The 22,087-nt window shown below is 44.8% G+C and overlaps 1 protein-coding gene across 3 annotated transcripts; it reads left to right on the forward strand.

Annotated features, from left to right (window-relative positions):
• Positions 1–10,286: 10,286 nt before the first annotated feature.
• LOC115148494 (transcription factor COE1) lies at positions 10,287–20,471 on the forward strand. 3 transcript variants are annotated; one of them, XM_029690420.1, is made up of 6 exons: positions 10,287–10,367; positions 11,154–11,379; positions 11,492–11,671; positions 13,723–13,917; positions 14,107–14,175; positions 16,740–20,471. In XM_029690420.1, the coding sequence occupies exons 1-5, from the start codon at positions 10,350–10,352 to the stop codon at positions 14,172–14,174; spliced, it is 687 nt and encodes a 228-aa protein (XP_029546280.1). In that variant the 5' UTR covers positions 10,287–10,349; the 3' UTR covers position 14,175; positions 16,740–20,471. The 3 variants fall into 3 exon arrangements, with proteins under 3 accessions (XP_029546280.1, XP_029546282.1, XP_029546281.1); XM_029690422.1 differs by having other exon boundaries at positions 11,154–11,331; XM_029690421.1 differs by lacking the exon at positions 14,107–14,175.
• The last annotated feature ends 1,616 nt before the right edge of the window (positions 20,472–22,087 follow it).

Below are 22,087 nucleotides of genomic sequence, written 5' to 3' on the forward strand. Positions count from 1 at the left end.
GCAGTTCCAGCCGAACCGAAGCAGAACTTAAGACAGGGGTGTCAAACTCATTCCATGGAGGGTCTAGTGTCTGGTGGTTTTTGGTTTTTGGTTTTTCCTTTCAATTAAGCGCTAGACAACCAGGTTAAGGGAGTTCCTTACTAATTAGTGACCTTAATTCCTCAATCAAGTTCAAGGGGGGAGTGAAAACTCACAGACACTCAGCCCTCCATGAAATGAGTTTGACACTGTGCATTAAGACTACAGCAGCTCCATTGGCAATCCAACCTGGGCTCTGGTGGGTAATGAAGGACACTACTCTCCTCATTACTTTAGTAGCTAGAATATCTCCAGTGAAAGAAAAGTTCTAGAACATCTTCCAAATGTTACCTTCATTTAACTAAGCAAGTCAGTTCAGAACAAATTCTTATTTACAATGACAGCCTACTGGGGAACAGTGGGTTAACTGCCTTGTTCAGGGGCAGAACGACATATTTTTACCTTGTCAGCTTGGGGATTCGATCCAGCAACCTTTCGGTTACTGGCACGACGCTCTAACCACTAGGCCACCTGCCGCCCCCCAAAAAATAAGAAAATAAGAAAGGAAAATGTAGCGATTGAGTATGTCTTCACACCCCACAGTTAATACTTGGCGATGCACCTTTGGCAGCCTTTTTTTTTGTATTTTTTATTAATTTGGGAAATGTTCTATAATTTTTTGTTCACTTTAGAATTGTGTAATAGGTTGTGTACATTAGTAGAAAAAAAAAATCTAATCCATTTTAAAATCCATTTTAAGGCAACAAAATGTGAAGACTGTCTCTCACTCCAGTCTTCATTGACATTCAAGGCGCTTGAAGCTAATTGGTTTAAGTTTTAATAATGCTAAATATATGCTAATATATGCATAATTAGATCATTATTAATATACAAAATAGATATGGAAAATTCTAGTTTTTTATATAAAAAATGTAATTATCGATATATTTCAAACAATTATATAAAACATGGTATATTGATATTTTGATATCGATGATTCCATTTTTTATATAGAAATGATAATTATTGATATAGAAAATACCATTATTGATATAAAACATAAAAATATTGATATAAAAAATAATATTAACATATGTTAAAACGGCTTTCCATACGCACGCACGCACGCACACACACACACACACACACACACACACACACACACACACACACACACACACACACACACACACACACACACACACACACACACACACACACACACTGCACACGTCATTAGTTCACATTAACCTCACATGTAGAGCAGCACCAGCCGTGTAATAGGCAAACAGACAGCTATTGTAGCCATCGCTCCATACCGAACGCCCTCCACTCACTCACACTCCCAGCACTTTTATCCCCATTAGATGCAGACCAGTGCACTGTCATGTCCAATGAGGTTGGTTTGATTTGTAAAAAATCGGACACATGGACATGAAGATTGACACGGTCATTTTCACTGCCTTTGCTGACCTCTTTTTTGATTGAAGTGAGAAAAATCAGCATGGAGTTCCAGTACATCACATTTTAAATACATTCTCCAACATCTCATAACGTGTTAATCAGTGAGAGGAGCAGGAAATGATGTCATACCCAATGACTGACCAGTGTTGATGATGTGACGATGTCATCAGGCAGTGGGAGTGTTCTACTTCCTGGAAAGGATGAGTCAGAGGGTGTACGGGCCAGTGACTCACCTCCTTTTAGACCCCCGTACTCCCCCCTCCTCTGATGTGGTTATCTGTGTTAGTACTGACCACCCCACCATCCCCTATACCACCCCCACTACCCAGCCTGGCTGCAGCTGGCCTGGGGAGGACAGATCTGATAAACCTCTATAGGTGTTGATGGTGACGCAGCCAGTTGGTGCTGTCGGCTCTGCTGTCTAGTCCTGCTCAGCAAGGCATAGCCGGCGCCTCCAAGGGTATTTTAGAATGCTCGACATTCTCTTGGTCCAGGCCAGAAGCAAGTACTGTTAAATCTAGAGTTCAGTGGCCATATCTTGATGAGACTGGATTGTCAAGGGCTTAGTGTCTGAGCTGAGGAGGACCTCATTTGGATAAGGTCATGTAGCTACTGACTGTATGTGATTCAGATGGAGAGTGTGCTACTTAGTAAGCAATATCCAATCCATTACTTTAAAGCCTTTGAGACTGTAGACCAGGGCAGTGGCGGTTCTAGACCATTTCAACTGGGGGGGGGCAAGCTGGGGCCAGTTGTACTGTTAGAGGGGGCCAGTTACATTAGATGTTATTGTTGTCATATCGTTTTCTTCACTGCATTGCAGGTAAAACACCATGTTCATAATCATTAGTGTTCCGCGTTGCCACTGTCTAATAACTGATGTAAAAAAAGAACGATAGCAAAAATGTGTTATGTAAAAATGATTTCATACTCCACATTTAGGGGGGCCACAAGGGGGTCCAAAATTGTTGTCACAGGGGCACTAGCCCCCCCCCCCCCCTGCCCCCTCCCCAGAACCACCCCTGGACCAGGGTTCTCCAATAGGCAGCCCAAGGGGCTAAATACTGCCTGCGGGTGATTTATTTGGCCCCCGAGTTCTCAGAAAATTATATATATTTTTAAATGTAACTTTTTTGGGGTTGATTATTTTAGTTGTAAGACATAAAAGATGAAAATAATTTTAATTTTGGAAATTTGTCCCCAAGTATTCCCATGCATTAATAGAGAGGCATAGGCCTATGTGATTGTACCCAAATGTAATCAAGGTTTGAAATAATTACGTTTTTTTCTTATACTATATCTATTTGTTCGGGATTCTTGCGGTCAATTTCCAGTGTAAAAATTATTTATAATTATATTCTGCCCCCCGACAATCCGCTGAAGGAAAAATCGGCCCACGGCTGAATGTAATTATGGACCCCCTGCTGTAGGCCATCAGCGTTGCGCTGAGTGGGTTATAGTCAGGTCATGAGGTCCTCTGTCACCCACATACCCCCTTCGCTCCCTCCCTCAACATCCTCCTAACAGTTGAGAAAAACAACCCTGTCCCCTGAGAGAGAGAGGGAGGCCTCATGGAAGAAAACATCCCCTCTTCTTATATCTTGCATTAGCCTGAGCAGGTGCCATACACCCCTAGGGATGTCAAGCTAAACGTGTGTCTGTGTGTTGATGCATGTGCACACAGACACGCACGTCTGTAAAGTATACACAGATCCTGGACTATAAATGGGAACTCAGAAACAATAGGCTTACAGGATACAAGAGCGTGTTGCCTGTCCTTCGTTCCTCTGTCTCTAGCACGCTGTCTCCAATATTTCCAAATACATATACAGACAGTCATATCTCCCTTTTCACATTGTTATCTGCAGGCTCAACACTCCAAGGTTTACAGTGTATGGACAGCAATCTATGTGTGCGTGAGTGTGCGTGCTCGCGTGTATATGCGTGTGAGGGGGGGGTGTTTGCGCTGTTTAAGTGTGCAGGCAGCCAGAGGTGATCCATCATGGTGCAGTCAGCAGCTTGCCTTCCAGCGGGGCAGCCGATCGAAGCCTCCGCTCCCTGGACTTTATTATTGTTCCGCTAAGAGTAATTGAGTCACAGTAAAGGGGAAGACACACCAGTGTTTGTGATAGTGTGACCGTGTGTGATACCATGATTATGTGTATGGGCATAAGAAGGGGGGGGGGGGGGGGGGGGGAAGAATTCATCCCCACACATATGACGTCTTTATTGTAACGTCTTGTGAAGTGTTTGGACATGGGCGGCCAACGGAAGTGTGTAGGTAATTTCTTTCCCAGCAGCCTCTCCGGCTGGCTGACTGGTACAGTGGCCTCCCCCTCCTCTCCTCTCTGCTGATATCACCAGTTAGGCTGCTCATCTCTGCCCTATCGATCTCCTCCTTTATTGAGGTAATAACTGTCTGTTGACGGCACTCCTTTCAACTGCTGAACTCAATCTCCCAGGGCGGAGGAGGGAGAGAAGGGGAGAGAGAGAGGGAGAACGAGAGAAAGAGAGAAAGAGAGAAATAGAGTAAGAGAGAGGGAGAGGGAGTAAGAGAGAGAGAGAGAGAGTACGAGAGAGAGAAAGAAAGAGAGAGAGAGAAAGAAAGAAAACAATTGAAGAAGTGACAACATCCCTCTATCCAGTCTAGAAGAATGCTCTGAGTTGATAACACATCAGGCCTGGGATCAGACTGGAACAGATAATAGACAAGCTCCAGTGGATATCATTGACATTCATTTGGATCGTCACAACAGATTTTCTAGCCTAGGTGAACAGGGAGGTTGTGATTGGGAGCAAGTGTGGTTGTGCGCGCGCGCGCGTGTGTGTGTGTGTGTGTGTGTGTGTGTGTGTGTGTGTGTGTGTGTGTGTGTGTGTGTGTGTGTGTGTGTGTGTGTGTGTGTGTGTGTGTGTGTGTGTGTGTGTGTGTGTGTGTGTTGAGTGCACATATAGAGCCAGGTCGCCTGGCTGCCCGACGGGAGCACATGGGTGGGGAGCGACAGACAGACAGACAGGCGGGCAGGGACAGACGGAGTAGTGGGCCGTGTGAAGGGATTAGGACGAGAAAGCAGAAGCTCTAATTGTTCAGTGAACATTCACACCACTACAGAGAAGACAGAGGCTGCCTTTAGAATGACCCCCTTGGCATGCGTTCAACAAGGACAATCTGGGGCCGCCAGGAATGAACTATTCCCCAGCAACAACCTCCATCCGTCCCCTCAACATGTTGTTGTTGTTTATTCCGTAGCTCGCCCTGTGTATCAGATATACGCGTATACAGTATACACGCCATTCGTTCGCGCGAAAAAAAACTAACGGTCTGTATTCCACACGGCAACGTAACATAGATCAACCGAACACACTGTGAGACCAGACATAGCAGTCGCCACACACAAGCCCCCTCTCTCTCTTCCTATTTCCTTCCTTCTCTCTCTTCCTGTTTCCTTCTCTCTCTTCCTATTTCCTTCCTTCTCTCTCTTCCTGTTTCCTTCTCTCTCTTCCTATTTCCCTCTCTCTCTCTCTCTCTCTCTCTCTCTCTCTCTCTCTCTCTCTCTCTCTCTCTCTCCAAGGCGGGCTAAAAACAGACTGTAGGAAAGTCATTGATTGTATCTATCTGCCATAGGTTGCTGAGAGCTACTAAAGCTTGTGGAAGTCATGTTTTACGGCGTTCCATTTGTCATGACTGGATGGGCTTGAATGGTGATACCAGAGTAGAATAACTTATTTCTATGGACTGAGTTGATATACAGGGAATGTGCTGTACAACATTAAAGTCATACAGTGAAGATACAATATAAACCTTTAGTATTTTATATTTAACTAGGAAAGTCAGTTAAGAACAAGTTCTTATTTACAATGACAGCCTACTGGGGAACAGTGGGTTAACTGCCTTGTTCAGAACAACAGAATATCTTGCGAGCTCAGGGATTCGATCCAGCAACCTTTCGGTGACTGGCCCAACTCTCTAACCACTAGGCCACATGCCGCCCCAATATACAATATTGGACATTTCTCCTGTGGTCATTGAGTCACGCAGAGATGACATCATACTGTGTCGTCTCACCAAGTACTATCGTAAACGAAATCCCAGCAGCCTGCTGCATTAGAGAGAGGAGTTAGGGGTCCATGGGAGCAGAGGGGAGCAGGGGCTGGGCAGCAAAAGGATGACATCATCATTTTGGTCTCTCGTTCAAGACGAACGACTCTGACCCTGCTTGTATTATGGCTCTGGTAGAACATTAGGACATGATACAATTGCAAATGAACAAGCTCAGGGATAAATGTGTCATGTATTTGCTGGCCTGGCTTGCGTGTGAATGTGTTCTTTGCGTGTCGCCTTTACATCTAGATATGACCCAAGTGTTTCTTTCCCTCATTTCCTCTCCCTAATGTATGGTGATCACATTAGGAGCGATCATCATTTACCCAGTAAAAGCCTGTCTGATAGAGCGCAGACACTTCCTCCTGAGAGAGAGAGGGAACGAGAGAGAGAGAGAGAGAGAGAGAGAGAGGGAACGAGAAAGAGAAAGAAAGCGAGAGAGAGAGAGAGAGAGAGAAAGAGGGAACGAGAAAGAGAAAGAAAGCGAGAGAGAGAGGGAACGAGAAAGAGAAAGAAAGCGAGAGAGCGAGAGAGGGAACGAGAAAGAGAAAGAGAGAGTGCCGCGTGGTCATCTAGAGAGAGAGAGAGTGGTCCTAATGCAGGAAGACATTCAGCTAGCACATGGATCACACACACACACACACACACACACACACACACACACACACACACACACACAGTATTGTTACTACAGTTTAGTGTGAAGAACAATGGTGAAATAAATAATTCTAGTAAGTACATCTAGTCGTAAACAGACTGTAGTATAAAGGGTGAGAGCCGTAGAACCTTAGCTATTTTATATGAAGTGTGTTCTGGGTTTGTGAAGCAGCAAGACAGGAGTCCATGTTCGGTTAATGATGGTGCTGACCAGCCGGAGGATCGGGTTGCTTTCCTGTTTATCGCTGGGCGCCTGCGTTTACTGTAACCCAGGAGGAAATGGATTCGGGTTACACAAACCAGGCCAATGGATCACGCTGATGTCACACACCCCGTCTGTTAGCCTCAGCAGATCATCTATCTATCTATCTATCTATCTATCTATCTATCTATCTATCTATCTATCTATCTATCTATCTATCTATCTATCTATCTATCTATCTATCTATCTGTCTGTCTGTCTGTCTGTCTGTCTGTCTGTCTGTCTGTCTGTCTGTCTGTCTGTCTGTCTGTCTGTCTGTCTGTCTGTCTGTCTGTCTGTCTGTCTGTCTGTCTGTCTAAGGTATCATACATATATCTATCTATCACGGCGGAGACAGGATGAGATGGAGAGTTAAGGGTTTAGACAGAGAGAGCAGAGCGTGTTGGAGGATAGAGAAAAGTTCCGGGGGTCATAAGGAGAGGGGAACAGCTCAGGAGCGAGGTGTGTGCGGTGTTTGTGTCTCAGCCTGCGTCCTCTGTGATTTAGCCCTGGTGTTTGTGTTCACCCAGTAATGTGTGTGATCTGAGTTTCCCCTCGTCTCTCTCATCTCCATCTGATGGAAGGCTTCCCTTGTCCCACATGTCCCTCCATAGCTCTCTGGGGCCGGGGGCCGGGGGCCGGGGGCTGGAGCCACACAGAGAGACGACCAAAGAAACGCACTCTCCTCCATCTCTCCATACTCTCTCCATATTCTCTCTATATTCTCCCCGGACCCCCGTGCCTCTCCAATCCCTCCATCGCTCCGTACTCTCTCCATATTCTCTCTATATTCTCCCCGGACCCCTGTGTCTCTCCATCCCTCCATCTCTCCATACTCTTTCCATATTCTCTCTATATTCTCCCCGGACCCCCGTGTCTCTCCATCCCTCCATCTCTCTGGGGCTGTGGGAGGCTGGGAGGCGGGCGCAGTGTGGAGTGGTCTCTCTTCCCTCCCCCAGTCCTCCCCCGGCCCACTGAGCCAGTAATGAGAGGTTAACACAGTGGCAGCGCTGCCATAATTGAGTGAATTTAGCACCTTGGACAGCGCACTAAAACTCCTTATTGCTTTCCTGACCTCCTCATCATGTTCTGTCTGTATGGTCCCCGGGTTTGAGAGGCAATATGTTCCAGCGCTGCACACACACACACACACATTCACACACAGACAGACACACACGCCTACACAGCTTCACCCACACGCCTACACACACATGCTGCAGGGCGTGTTCACAGCAGAGGTTAACACCGGGAACGGGAGAGCAATTTTCTGCTTGTCGCTCCGCAGCCTCACGCTGTGGGCCCAGCACATTAACTTTTAAAAAGGACCCTTCACACACAGGTGTCTGCTTAAACGGGTGGGTGGGGGGGGGGGCATAGGAAGGAGAAAAGGATGAATGTAAAGATGAAAACAGATTAATCTTATGGTGGTAAACTGGTGTTTCTGTACAGTTAATATGGGAGCTCCTATGCATTGTATTGTCATCTTATAAACTGGGTGGTTCGAACCCTGAATGCCGATTGGCTGACAGCCATGGTATATCAGACTGTATACCAGGGGTATGACAATTCACTACTGTAAGTCGCTCTGGATAAGAGCGTCTGCTAAATGACTAAAATGTAAAATGTAAAAATGTAAAAAACATTTATTTTTACTGCTCTAATAAGGCACCTTGGGGGTTTGTGGTATATGGTCAATATACCAAGGCTAAGGGCTGTATCGAGGCACTCCACGCTGCGTCGCGTGAAAGAACAGCCCTTAGCTGTGGTATATTGACCATATACCACACCCCCTCGTGCCTTATAGATTAATTGACAATTGTTGTCTTTGTTTTCACCTTTCCATTGTTAAACACCAGTTAAGCAGTTGCAGTATAAATATGGCAAATACAAAATGTATGGATATTATGCGTACAGTACCAGTCAAGAGTTTGGACACACCTACTCATTCAAGGGTTTTTCTATATTTTCACTATTTTCTGCATTGTAGAATAAAAGAGAAGACATCACATCTATGAAATAACACATACGGAATCATTTATTCTACAATGTAGAAAATATTCAAAAATAAAGAAAAACCCTTGAATGAGTAGGCGTGTCCAAACCTTTGACTGGTCTGAATTCACAGTTTTAAGAAGAAGTTCTGTAACTGAACGTGTATGTCTGAGAATAATTGTATACAACAATATTAGGATTTAGGGTAGCCTAAAGGAAATGAGTCTACAGCAAAGCCTTAATGGGATTTTCAGACAGTCAGAGTGGTCTGAATTTCTATCTTTCCTGGACCTGGCATGTCAGAACACATAAGACACGTTAAAAAAAAAAAAACGCTTCCTTTAAGAAATCATTTTTAATTCAAAAATAAAAAAACTTGACAACACATAATATGCTTTTAAGACAACAAGAAAAACAACTTATTTAACAAAACAAGTCGAAAATGACAGAGAAATGAATGCAATTATTGTTGTTGGTGTCCCTGGGGGCCTGCGTCTTAGATTGGAGATAAGAGTGAAGTTCCCTAGGCAGCCATAAAGCGTTTGATGAGTTGGAGAGGAGGGAGGCTAGTGCTTATGAGAAACAACAGCTAACAGGATACATACAGCAATATTTCACACAGTTGGCATAGCTTGGCTCAGGATACTCCCCCCCTGGATGAAACGAGAGAATGATTCACTTCAAGAATTGTTTCTCGTTAACAAAAATGCCTTTGTGTTGACGACTGTTGTCTAATTGCCATGGAAATGTGTTCTGAGAAAGAAGTGTCTTTGCTAAAAAAAAAAAATCCAACACCAATGAATAGTGTATGAAGAAGTGCTTAGTGACCTTTACACACAGATTGCATTGTCTTTCTCCAATAGAAAACAGATGTAGAGTGAACGCAATACTGGTGCTATTCTCTCTCTCTCTCTCTCTCTCTCTCTCTCTCTCTGTCATAATCTGAACAATTGAACAGGCTTCTCTGTACGATATTGTTCCATGTCTTAGTTTTGATTTGTGTAAGGAATTGTTCAAGGTATTCCAGGAAAAGACCAAATTGCATGTTGCACTGTAAAAGAGCCAGGACAGAGGTGAAAGTTGAGGGTTTTACAGTAGATGGCACAACCACAAATCTGAGGTCTATCAATGCTTATAGCCGGACTAAAATGTATCGCTACACCAGCTCACCCTCTCTCTCTCTCTCTCTCTCTCTCTCTCTCTCACACACTCTTTCTTTCTCCCCCTCTCTCTCTCTCTCTCTCTCTCTCTCTCTCTCACACACTCTTTCTTTCTCCCTCTCTCTCTCTCTCTCTCTCTCTCTCTCTCACACACTCTTTCTTTCTCCCCCCCCCCCCCCCCCTCTCTCTCTCTCTCTCTCTCTCTCTCTCTCTCTCTCTCTCTCACACACTCTTTCTTTCTCTCTCTCTCTCTCTCTCTCTCTCTCTCTCTCTCTCTCTCTCTCACACACTCTTTCTTTCTCCCCCTCTCTCTCTCTCTCTCTATTTCTCACACTCTTTCTTTCTCCCCACTCTTTCTTTCTCCTCTCTCTCTCTCTCTCTCTCTCTCTCAATTCAATTCAATTCAATTCAATTCAATTCGCTTTATTGGCATGACATAACAATGTACATATTGCCAAAGCTTACTTTGGATATTTGCAATATAAAAAATAAATAAAAATGAGAATCAAAAATTGTCAACGGGACAACAGTAACAACAATAACCAACGGTCTCTCTCTCACACTCTTTGTTTCTCCCCCCTCTCTCTCTCTCTCTCTCTCTCTCTCTCTCTCACACACTCTTTCTTTCCCCTCTCTCTCTCTCTCTCTCTCTCTCTCTCTCTCTCTCTAGGAGGTGATTCTGAAGAGGGCAGCAGACCTTGTGGAGGCTTTGTATGGGATGCCACACAACAACCAGGTGAGGTTCAGACAGACAAACGCCATCTCACTCTCAGGTCTGCTCTCCCTCTGTCCCCTCCACATCCTGCCACATCCCCTGCATCCGCGTTGACACCAGTTATTCACCATTATTAATTCATCTCCGGTGGTTAATAACATGCCTGATCAAATATTAATCAAATACTTACAGGACATGTCCACATTAATTATTCCCACTATTACTAATATATTGCCACTTTGTGAAAATAGTGATTACACATTAAACATACAGGAAGTCATTTGTAACCTACTTAGAGTCATCCTGTCTAGACGAGGGGAGTGCAGTAACGGTAATGTATGGGGGAAATTACATGTTGACTAATGCTCACAGGTACGGCACCGTTACAGTGGGACTAATGTGAACACTGCTTGAACTGGTGTTGTTCATGTTAGCAGACCTTAAACTGTCACCGATGTTGGTCATTATATGTGAATGCTACTTTAACTGATACCAATGTTGTTCATGGGAATGCTACTTTAACTGATACCAATGTTGTTCATGGGAATGCTACTTTAACTGATACCAATGTTGTTCATGGGAATGCTACTTTAACTGATACCAATGTTGTTCATGGGAATGCTACTTTAACTGATACCAATGTTGTTCATGGGAATGCTACTTAAACTGATACCAATGTTGTTCACGTGAATGTTACTTTAACTGATACCAATGTTGTTCACGTGAAAGCTACGGTTTCATTTGTCAGCGCTCCTCTACCAGTGTTGTATATGTGAACGCTCGTCTAACTGTGTTCTCCTGTGGCAGGAGATGATTCTGAAGCGGGCGGCGGACATAGCAGAGGCTCTCTACAATGTTCCCAGGAACCACAACCAGCTGAGTGGCCTGGGCAACAGCTCCGTCCACGCAGGCATGATGGGGGTCAACTCCTTCCCTGGCCAGCTGGCCGTCAATGTGTCCGAGTCCTCCCAGGGAGCCAATCAGGGTGAGGGGGCGGGTCGATACGGGTGTGGCGCTATCGTCATAGAAACCGGTAACTGAATAGCAATGTAGTCAAAATGTGAAGTTACATTTTTACGTCTTTCTTTGATTGAACAAGGTGACTGATCTGTCTCTGTTCTGTCTCTGTCGGTCTGTCTGTGTAGGTTTCAGTCGGAACACGAGCAGCGTGTCTCCACATGGCTATGTGCCCAGCTCCACCCCCCAGCAGACTAACTACAGCTCTGTGACCACCAGCATGAACGGCTACGGCAACACTGTCATGTCCAACCTGGGAGGATCACCCAGCTTCCTCAACGGCAGCGCTGCCAACTCGCCCTACGCCAGTGAGTCCCACTCTAGCTCTTCTACTCACCCACACCCAGCTCACAGCCGCCTTCACCCACCTCCATCCATCCAGTCAGCCGACCCACCCACACCCAGCTCTCACACTCGCCCACCCACACTCAGCTCACCCACATTATCACCCACAATTCACTGCAGACCTCCCCCTATTTCCCAGACTGCTCCTGTAAATGCATGAAACCCCCATTCCTCCCTGTGACTCTAATTCAGTGGTGTGTGTGTCTGTCTGAAGAGCTGTACAGTATGGGTTCTGGTCTGTAGTCCAGTGGTCTGTCTGAAGAGCTGTACAGTATGGGTTCTGGTCTGTAGTCCAGTGATCTGTCTGAAGAGCTGTACAGTATGGGTTATGGTCTGTAGTCCAGTGGTCTGTCTGAAGAGCTGTACAGTATGGGTTATGGTCTGTAGTCCAGTGGTCTGTCTGAAGAGCTGTACAGTATGGGTTCTGGTCTGTAGTCCAGTGGTCTGTCTGAAGAGCTGTACAGCATGGGTTCTGGTCTGTATTCCAGTGGTCTGCCTAAAGGGCTGCACATTACTATACAGAGTTCTAGTCTTTGAGGAGTGATGAGAGGAGTGGGAGTTTTCTCTCCCCATTTGTTTGTTTATGAGACAGCGGTGCGTGTGACAGTGAAGCCTTCAGATCTATGGCTATTTCCCTATGGGGCTTTCTGCCTGGCAGTCTCCCAGCACTGGAGCCTGTCTTGAACAACTCTTTAAAACCAGTCCTATCCTCTAATCCTCTTTCATCTGACAGCCATACTTCCACACTGTTGTTGTTCTTCTGCTAATTCTTAATTGACTACCCTTTTCCAATTAGGAAAACACAGAGGGAGAGTGTTAGAGAGGCAGTAAGAGAGATGGGTGATTGTTTTTTTGGGTCTAATGATGGTGGGAGGAGGGAGGGTAAGTGCCAGTCGTAAAGGCTTGTGTTTGAGGACAGTTTGGCATGGATCTAAGAACCGACACCCACAGATTTCTTTCAGGGAGAGGAATCAACACTTCGATATCGACTAGCTATATGAGACTTAGAGCACTCAATAGTTAGGAGGTGAAACCATGCTGGAATGTTCTGGCTTGTGGAGGACTGCCGGCCTCCCTCAGCAATGTGTGTCCTTCCATCGGATTGCCCTGAAATTAGATTGAGAGCCACTGTGGTATTGCCTGTTTGCAACGCCTGACTGGCCGTATCACAGCTCCTTTCTAGGCCGGCCACAGAATTAAAGACTGTTAATTAAATCAATAAACTAATTGGAGGGGTAACAATTCAATTTCACCACTTTGGTCTTCAGGATGTTAACAAGTATTGTAAAAGGTTGGCTGACTCCATTAGACACTTCCAATCAATCCACAAGCCTGGGCTCTGTGCTTCCAATTTTCATGAATTGATTAGTTAGGACTTGATAAATGGATTGTGCCATTGTTACAAGGTTCTGCTTGGATTGAGCTATAAACCTATTTAAATGGTGCAATAACAAGAATCACTTCTAATGAAGTGTAACCAGTAGGAAAAACATTAAAGAGCAATGAATGTTGAGTTCAAATGGTTGTCTAAGTGTGCTAGCATTGAATTGTTAACTGCCTAGGAGACCACTGCTAGGTGGATTGGGAAAATACTTGATCGATAGCTATTCATTTGTTAGAATGAACTTGAATGTAAATTCCTCTCGTTTGAGACTCCCTCGCACACTTATGGAGTTGTTTTTTCTCTTGTGTACTCGAGAAGTTATAAATCCCACACGGTGAAATTAACCTCTTGCTATGCCCTTTCTCTGTCTGTCTGTCTGTCTGTCTGTCTGTCTGTCTGTCTGTCTGTCTGTCTGTCTGTCTGTCTGTCTGTCTGTCTGTCTGTCTGTCTGTCTGTCTGTCTGTCTGTCTGTCTGTCTGTCTGTCTGTCTGTCTGTCTGTCTGTCTGTCTCCATCGCCCTTTCTTCTCTCCCTCCCCCATCTCTCTCTCTCTTTCTCTCTCCATCTCCCTTTCCTCTCCCTCCCCCATCTCTCTCTCTCTCTCTCTCCTTCCCTCCCCCCATCCCTTCAGTCGTTCCCTCCAGCCCCAACATGGCGTCCTCCACCAGCCTGCCCTCTAACTGTAGCAGCTCTTCTGGGATCTTTTCCTTCTCCCCTGCCAACATGGTGTCGGCCGTCAAGCAGAAGAGCGCCTTCGCCCCTGTGGTGCGACCCCAGACCTCACCCCCGCCCACCTGCACCAGCACCAATGGCAACGGTCTCCAAGGTGAGCCCCTCACCCAGTCGAGACATTGTGTTCTTTCCAGTCCAGTCCGCGACGCTCTCTAACCAACCTCTCCGTCCCCAATATCCCCTGCCATTCCTCCTCCTCCCATCCTCTAACACATTGTTTTATCTTTCTCTCCTCCCCTCTCCTTCCCTATCTTCCCCTCTTTCTTTGCGATCCCTCCCTCAGATCAGTCTTTTGTGGACTCTAGCAAGTACTCCACAGCCAGCTCGCTGCAGGGCCTGGCCTTCTCCTGAAGTATGTTACTCTCTCTTGCATGCACCCATCCACCCCTCTACTCCTCTATCTCATTAACCATCCATCTATCCATCCACTCCTCCATCCATCCATCCATCTACCCATCCATTCACCCATTACATGAACATTAACCATCCTCATACTGCAACTGTATATGTTGAGGAAAGAGAGGATATCTCTCATTTTGCTCTGTGCTTTTGTTTATTCGAGGGCATTTGGCAGAGTCGGCATATTACTCACAAGCTTGTCCTTTTTTATTTGGCTCGAATGTTTTTGTGGTTGTCCCTAGCTTCCTGTGTGTGAATGGGGAGAAAGGGAAAGGATGTTTGGGGAGAGGGCAGGGCAGGATGTAGCTGTGTGGGTGTGGGAATACAGAGCCGACAGGACACACTGCTGTCTCCAACAGACCTCATACATAGATACAGGAAGTATCTTCCCGAGCGCAACATCAGTCGCGGAGACCCATAGGGTCCTGCAGGGCTGCAAGCATCAGGCAACAACCTTACTGTAACCCAGTGCGAAGAGATATCTCACCATTTACATTAACCTTTTGTTTATTAAATAAACCATCCAAGCCATGAGTGGATCATCAGTATAGGAGGTTCGTGTTGGAGAAGATCTGTTTAACCATAGTGTACGTAGTGTTATGCTATGATTCGAGCTCCACCAGCCTACCAGGAGCTGAGACACCAGGAGTACAACCTAATTTCTTCAACAGCTTGTAGTGTAGTGTAGTGTAGTGTAGTGTAGTGTAGTGTAGTGTAGTGTAGTGTAGTGTACTTACCAGGAGCTGGGACACCAGGAGTACAACCCCATTTCTTCAGCAGCCTGTAGTGTAGTGTAGTGTAGTGTAGTGTACTTACACAGAGTCACTCTTGCTCCCTTTCTGCTGTTTGTCAGACAGGCTCTTCACTCTGATCAAACCCTCCCACTATGCTGGGAAATGATCAACAATGACAGCTGTTGGGCTCTGTTGACAATCGATACTGTCGCTACTTACATTGACATACACACACCGACAGCGTGCGCGTGCATGTGTGTGCTTGCATGGCTCTGTGTGTGTTACACTACGGCAGATCAAAGCAGAGTTGAGGCACTGTCATATACGATGTTCTGTCAGCCAGAAGCGGTATCTAAATCCAAGCTCCTTCTCTCCCAGTCCCGTGTCAGTTGTGTCACAATATGACACAACTGACACGGGAGTGCCAGAAAATTCCACATGCTGCAATGGTATCTCTGCAGTCGAGCGCATTATCAGCAGGATTTGCTGAGAAGCGTCATGCTTTCCATGTAAATCAGATTGTTCTAAGATTAGAAAAACCAACTCTACACTCTTAGAAAAATAGCGTTCCGAAAGGGTTCTTTGGCGATCCCCATAGGAGAACCCATTTTGGTTCCTGGTAGAACCCTTTTTGTGTTCCATGTAGAATCCTCTGTAAAAGGGGATCTAGATGGAACCCAAAAGGGTTCTAATTGCAACCAAAAATGGTTATCCTATGGGGACAGCTGAAGAACCCTTTAAGGTTTGATTCAAAGATCATTTTGATAGCCTGACATACCAATGTCAAATGATTTTGTTTTGTATGTTACACTCGTGATTTCGGTTAAGGGCTTATTGTGTTTTATCGATGCGCTTACACAGGGTGTGGGCTGTGTGTGTGTGTGTGTGTGTGCGTGTGCATGACTGTTTCTGCCTCTCTTGATTCCATCAGCAGTAGTTTGAGAGCACAACGCCTGCAGAAAAACACCCAGCGTCCTCTTTTGTGTTTGTCAGCAGTTGCAGAACTAACGTCAAGTTAAATTTGCAGCAATAAGCATTTCTCCCCCACTTTAAGGAACATAGCTTAGAGGACCTCCTCCGTCCTGTCCCACTACACTGGATATGTTAGGCCACGTTACGCTCCACTCATGGCATAACCACATCTTGTCATTCCCTTACCATGCACTCAAACACAATCCCTATCCCTGGGAATGATTGAAGATGATGGAGCTTGTTTCTTGTTTATTATAGTCAAAAATGTATTACATATATATATATATATATATATATACAGTAAATACAGACAAGATGTTGAATGACTTTCAACCCCTCCCAGCCGTGTGTAGTATAGCGTTGTGTAGTATTGTGCCTGGTATGTCGTCACTGCACTGCATTCTGTAGTCACACTTGGTCTGATTCGGAGCTCTCATTAAGCATAGTTCTGTTCCTCACATGTTGACACGGATCCCCATGCAGCCGTTTGAAGCCGCCGGGGGATGATGCAATACGTCACAAACACAATGAGCCTCAGCGCATGCAAACAATTAAGAGGCCGTTTTTGACAGCACTAATCAAGCGTTTCAAGTGTCCCATTTTGTGCCAATTTCCAATTTGGCAGGGCTGTGAAAAGATAGAAATGATTTATCCCTTGTTCGAAACCGTATTTGAGTCAGAGTTTCATAGGCCATAGTTTGTTATGCAGATGTGAGAACAGATTGCTTTATTTAAGAGGAATCATTATGTGAGGAAAACTCTGTTTATGCATTAACCGACTCCCCCCCCCCCCTTCCCCTCCACCCAACAGTGATTCCTGGAATGATCGTTCCTCCCATGTAAGCGGTGCGTGTGTGTGCGGTGAGGGGAAGGACACACACACCCAGACATGGATCTCAGCATGTACATAAGGCTCCGGTTTAGGACTGGATCGTCAGTCCTGCATCGAAGGAATGGAACTCGTAACTCAGGCCCTTTTTAAAAGGAATCACATTTGAACAAAAAGAAGACGAACAAAAAAAGAACAAAAAAAACAAAAAAACAGAGAATTTGCAACAACCTCTTTTGAATTTGTACACCTTGTTGACACTTTTTAAGAGGGAAGGCAAGGCCACAGATTACCCAGAAAGCCCACCTAAAAACATTATTTATTTTGGAGAGGATTGACTCTTTCTTTTATTTAGTGCGTCGTTTGTGTTTTACCTTTGTGCGAAAATACATATTTCCCATTTTCAAAATGTAATACACACTATTAGAGGGATTTTTTTTATTTATGAATTTCAAAAAAGATAAATGAAGAAAATGTTTGTGAAGGATAAAACAACATGTTGAAAGTGAGTGGCAGAGAACCTCCGGTTGAATAGTGAAGACTGAATTAGATTTATACAATAACAGTATGCTGGAGACTAAGCCACATGCCCTAACTAACCTTAAGGCACAGAAAGACACATACATGCTAGGTAGCACAAGCTAACTATGCACCATTGCCGAAACTCTCTGCTTTCGAGTTTCTTTTGGCCACCGCAAACAGCCCATACACATTTCTCTCCCTCTCATGCCAAGCAGAGACTGCCATCGCCACGACTAGCGCTTTCACTCATCTCCACAGAAAGCAAGTGATTTATCCATGATGACACATAACCAGCCATTCACCCCATGTTGGCTGTGAGTGCACCGATCGTGTCCAAGCTCCTAGGTGGTTGTCAGAGATAGAGAGCAGGGCCTGGACCTGCCCTGGATGCCAACAGCGTCTCTACTGTATGGACTTTGGACCGCTAACTTGCCGTGGAGCCGCTCAGCCAAGTCCTGTAACTGCACATCAGAACCCCTTTTGTTAAAGTGCTCTCTCTCTCTCTCTCTCTCTCTCTCTCTCTCTCTCTCTCTCTCTCTCTCTCTCTCTCTCTCTCTCTCTCTCTCTGCCATCCACCACGAAATCTCAATGAAGGAAACCATACATTTTTATAGGGTGTTGCCATTTCACTTTTGCTATATCGTGTGAATTTAAATTTTGTATTATTATAGTTGTTCTGTTTGTTATGCTCTCGCCATGAAACTGTGATCATGGGCCGGCCATTAAAAATGTGCTTCTTATTCCACCATGTTACCGTACAACAGTTTAGGATCCGAGAAACGGAATACTGGGAGACACTTTATAGACAGACTAATGAGTCAACAGTGAGGTGTGTAGTGGTGTCCCAGCTGCCATGGTGATCAATGGAATAGCCAGCACTGTAAAAGTTACCTACTCCTCAGATGCCTAGCAAATATCTGAATCCAACCTTTTCAATTGTTTATTTTGCTTTCTTGTGTGATGTGTGTTTTTTTTTGTATATAGTAATACATTTGTTAGTCTTTGTGATTTTTCTTTCTTTGCCAAAGTCATTGTTTAAGATATATTTATACATTTAAAGAAGTCTTAAGGCAGCTTTACAATATAGTGTCACAGATGTCATGTTTACTACATACTCAAAATGATCTCATCAACTTTAGCTCGGAGATTTTGGATAGTAAAAAGGGATATACAGTATGTAAAATATCCATATAAATAATGTATGTATCTCCTGAATTTGTACATTGCTTCTTCATCATCCTTCATGTGTATGTTTGCATTTTTGTGACAGTACCGATCAGTTTTTATTTGGTTGTCTACCATGTTCCATGTTTAAATGTCATTTTGATACATTTCATTGGTATGTTTTTTGTTTTGTTTTTTGTTTTAAGCCATACTTTCATTTCTAATTCCATCCACCCTAAAGCCATTGTCTATTTTTGTATAATTTGTTAGTTAATGAAAATGTTGTTGTTTTCTTTTTGTCTTGATATTGGATTTGTTTTATCACATGGTAAAAGTAGCATATTATTCTTATAGTATTTAGTTATATAGGTTTTGAGAGTATATAAGTATATCATATAAATATCTTTTTTGCTTAGATTTTTTGGCTTTCAAAAGAACTGATACTGTTTAAAAACAAACAATATGCATGGGTTTTCTCCTCCTAGCGATGCATTTGTGTGCTAAAAGCAGGAAGACCATTTTTGGCAAAAATATGAAAATACCCCCCCACCCCCCCAATTTCGCTTCCATGTTATTTTCCCTTTCCCCTCTGTTGTCTCACCAAAATCTGAACCAGCAGTTTAGATGCCTTAACAATGCAAAGCCACAGCCGTCAGTGTAGAGTAGAGAGCCCACCAGTGCTCTGCTAACATACTTCAAAATGGGTGCAACAAGCAAAATATAGAGAGGGGGTAGCACAAGTGGAGCTGTTCCTTATCCTGGAGCCCTGAGGAATGTTTACCTGTTTTCCCTGTCACAGTGAGCGCTCGGCACGGCAAGGCAGAGAGAGTGGCAGGTAGTAAGAGAAGAGGAGAGCTGTAGGATAGAGAGGAGGAGGAGGGAGGGAGGCAAGGTGGTGGATGGGGCTGGCTGGCTGATGGGGGGGAGGACACTGTGATGAGATGACTGAGAAGAGAAGGGAGGATAAATATTTAATGTGTTGAGCAGCTGGAGGGGTAAGGAGTGGTGGAGGAGAGGAGGAGAGGAGTGAGGTGCACTGCAATACTCATTTGAAGCCAAGCCTCCCCTTCATATTCCTCTCTCATATACACAGCTAGGGGTGGGTTGATGGTAAAGCCATATTCTATCTACTGTTTGGTTCTGTTTGAGAAAGGTTATGGTACAACAACAGATCTGATGATAAACAGTTTTAAATGACAGCACAATAATCTGTACACACAAGTCATTTTACACCCTCGCTTCGACAATTGCTACTACCCTCTTCTGACTCCTCCCCCTTCTCTCTTCCCCTCCCTTTATATACAAATTGAGCCACCTGTTTATCTCTGACATGGGTCATATGACCACTCTTTGTAGTCTTTTGTGTGTGTGTGTGTGTGTGTGTGTGTGTGTGTGTGTGTGTGTGTGTGTGTGTGTGTGTGTGTGTGTGTGTGTGTGTGTGTGTGTGTGTGTGTGTGTGTGTGTGTGTGTGTGTGTGTGTGTGTGCGCATGTGTGTGCGTGTGCGCGCTAACAGTCCTCTGAAAGAGAACGTGGCTTTTTAATTTAATTGCTGACGGATATTTCTTTAAGTGACTTTATAGGAGGGGGAGAATTTAAACTGAGGATTCTGAGGATGAGGGAGTCTCTTGTAAAATGCACTTGTGTAACGATGAGTTCAGCGTGTATGCATTGTGACTCAGTTCTCCTGTCTTTCGGGTACAGGGACAGATACGTTTGAGGTTTACTGTGTAACCGCCCAGCCAAGAGTATAGAGCCATCCCTGTCAGGGAGGTGGCCACCTGGTCAACGAAATGAATTAAATTGTTCTCTGAATCCTATTGTCACCCTTTTGAACCCATCTCTCCATCTCTCTTACCAAGCCTTGTCTTTGACTGGACACACAGAGCAGTTATATATTGATAGACAGGGAAAAGAGAAAATGAAACTACTGTAAAGATTATCTCCTTTTTTTTTGGATTAACTTTGAACTGTAAAATAACTTTTCAACTTTCACAATATTTAATTAAAGTTCCCTCTTGTCTGTGAAACTGTTGATGTGCTTGTTGTCTTTGTGAAGCTGGTATGTCTCGGTAACATTTTTTGCAATCTCACCATAGGCTATTTCCCGGTGACGTGATATACTGGCGCACCAACACACTCTGCAAACTCAACACATGCACACACTATACAACCTCGTTCCTGGACCCGCAACATGGTGAGATTTGAGTGTCCACGATTTCATTACACACCCACTGTCACAGCGCCATTATAAACTCAGCCATGCCAAGCCAAAATCATATAGCATTGCTCAGGATTTATCCCATGTTCAAGTCGTACTGGATGGGTTTGAATGCAGGGCAATGCCAGGGTATGGCGTCATCAAAGCAGTGAACCTGAATGGCCCCATTCAAATCAGAGTGGAGGCCTGCCCATCTCTCATCTAGATCACAAATGAAAGGGTTCCTCCCCTCTGGATCAGAATCCTGCTTTAATTAGTTAATTAATTCATGTATTACAGCCTAATGAAATGGTGAATATGCCCAGCTAGTTTCCTTAACATATTAATGATGGCTTCCTAAGTTATTAATTGATATGCGCTTTGCATGTAATTGATTCATCATTTGCATTTACGGTCCTCAGCAGAAATGAAGTGTCTTTTTTCATTGTGCATATTTAATTTGAGCCACTCAGATCTGATTAGCTTGTAAAACGCTCATTCCGCTGACCTCACAACTGTTCCCCGGCCGTGCAAAGCATCATGGGGTTCTGGATACGAGGGGGGAAAAGGACCAAGATTGTCCTGGAACTGTCATTTTTGGATCGTCTGTCTGTGTGCCGTGGAGCTAGCTACCACATCAAGCACATTTTCACAAGCCCTGTGATGTTGTGCGATTCTCATCACACTGCCAATTGCGTGGTCATAAACACTGAATGGAGACGCTCACATAATGGAAAGCGTTAGCGAAGTGTCAGGCGCTTCAGACGTCATGACGAGTTTGCTTTCGTAAACAATGCTCAGTGAGGAAGGCCTTCTTAATTAGACAGATGTGCCCTGCCCTGGGTTATTGATCAGCCAGGCTGCAGGCGGAGATTGTGTGTGTGTGTGTGTGTGTGTGCGGAGGTGTATGGGAAGGTTATTTTCCTATTCCTAAGCCTCAAGGCCTGATCAAAGCAGAGCGAGACACAGATGTCTTATTGACATCAATGAGTTTAAGTCCCATGACACATGTGCTCTCTCATATTGAGTTAATTTATCACACTGAATTTTTAGGGACACTTGAAGTCACAATGAATATAGGAATACACACACACACACACACGTTGTATCCACATCGGATGCATGCGCACACTCCGTCTCTGAAGCGTAGTAGATGAGTGTGTGGCGACGGTAGTGGGGATAAGTGACAGGGCTCAAGACATCCATTAGCTAATGGATCTCTGAGAGAAGAGAAACCTCCTCCTTCTCTCTCTCTCTCTCTCTCTCTCTCTCTCTCTCCCTGTCTCTCTCTGTCTCCCTCCTCTCCTCCCTGCCACACATCACACCCCCACTGCACTTAACCCCACCGGGCTCATCCCCTCCCTCCCTCTCCACGTCCCTCCCCTCCCTCCTCTCTCCCCCTCCCTCCCTCCCTCTATCAGGCTGTCAGGGGTTGGATTGGGTGGG

This window comes from Salmo trutta, chromosome 15, assembly GCF_901001165.1.
Source record: "Salmo trutta chromosome 15, fSalTru1.1, whole genome shotgun sequence".
NCBI lineage: Eukaryota > Metazoa > Chordata > Actinopteri > Salmoniformes > Salmonidae > Salmo > Salmo trutta.

What these genes read in the sequence shown, in the direction of transcription:
- LOC115148494 (XM_029690420.1), top strand. An exon ending in TGCCAACTCGCCCTACGCCA is followed by an intron (nt 11,672 to 13,722) that starts GTGAGTCCCACT and finishes CCATCCCTTCAG; the next exon opens with TCGTTCCCTCCAGCCCCAAC. An exon ending in CAATGGCAACGGTCTCCAAG is followed by an intron (nt 13,918 to 14,106) that starts GTGAGCCCCTCA and finishes TCCCTCCCTCAG; the next exon opens with ATCAGTCTTTTGTGGACTCT.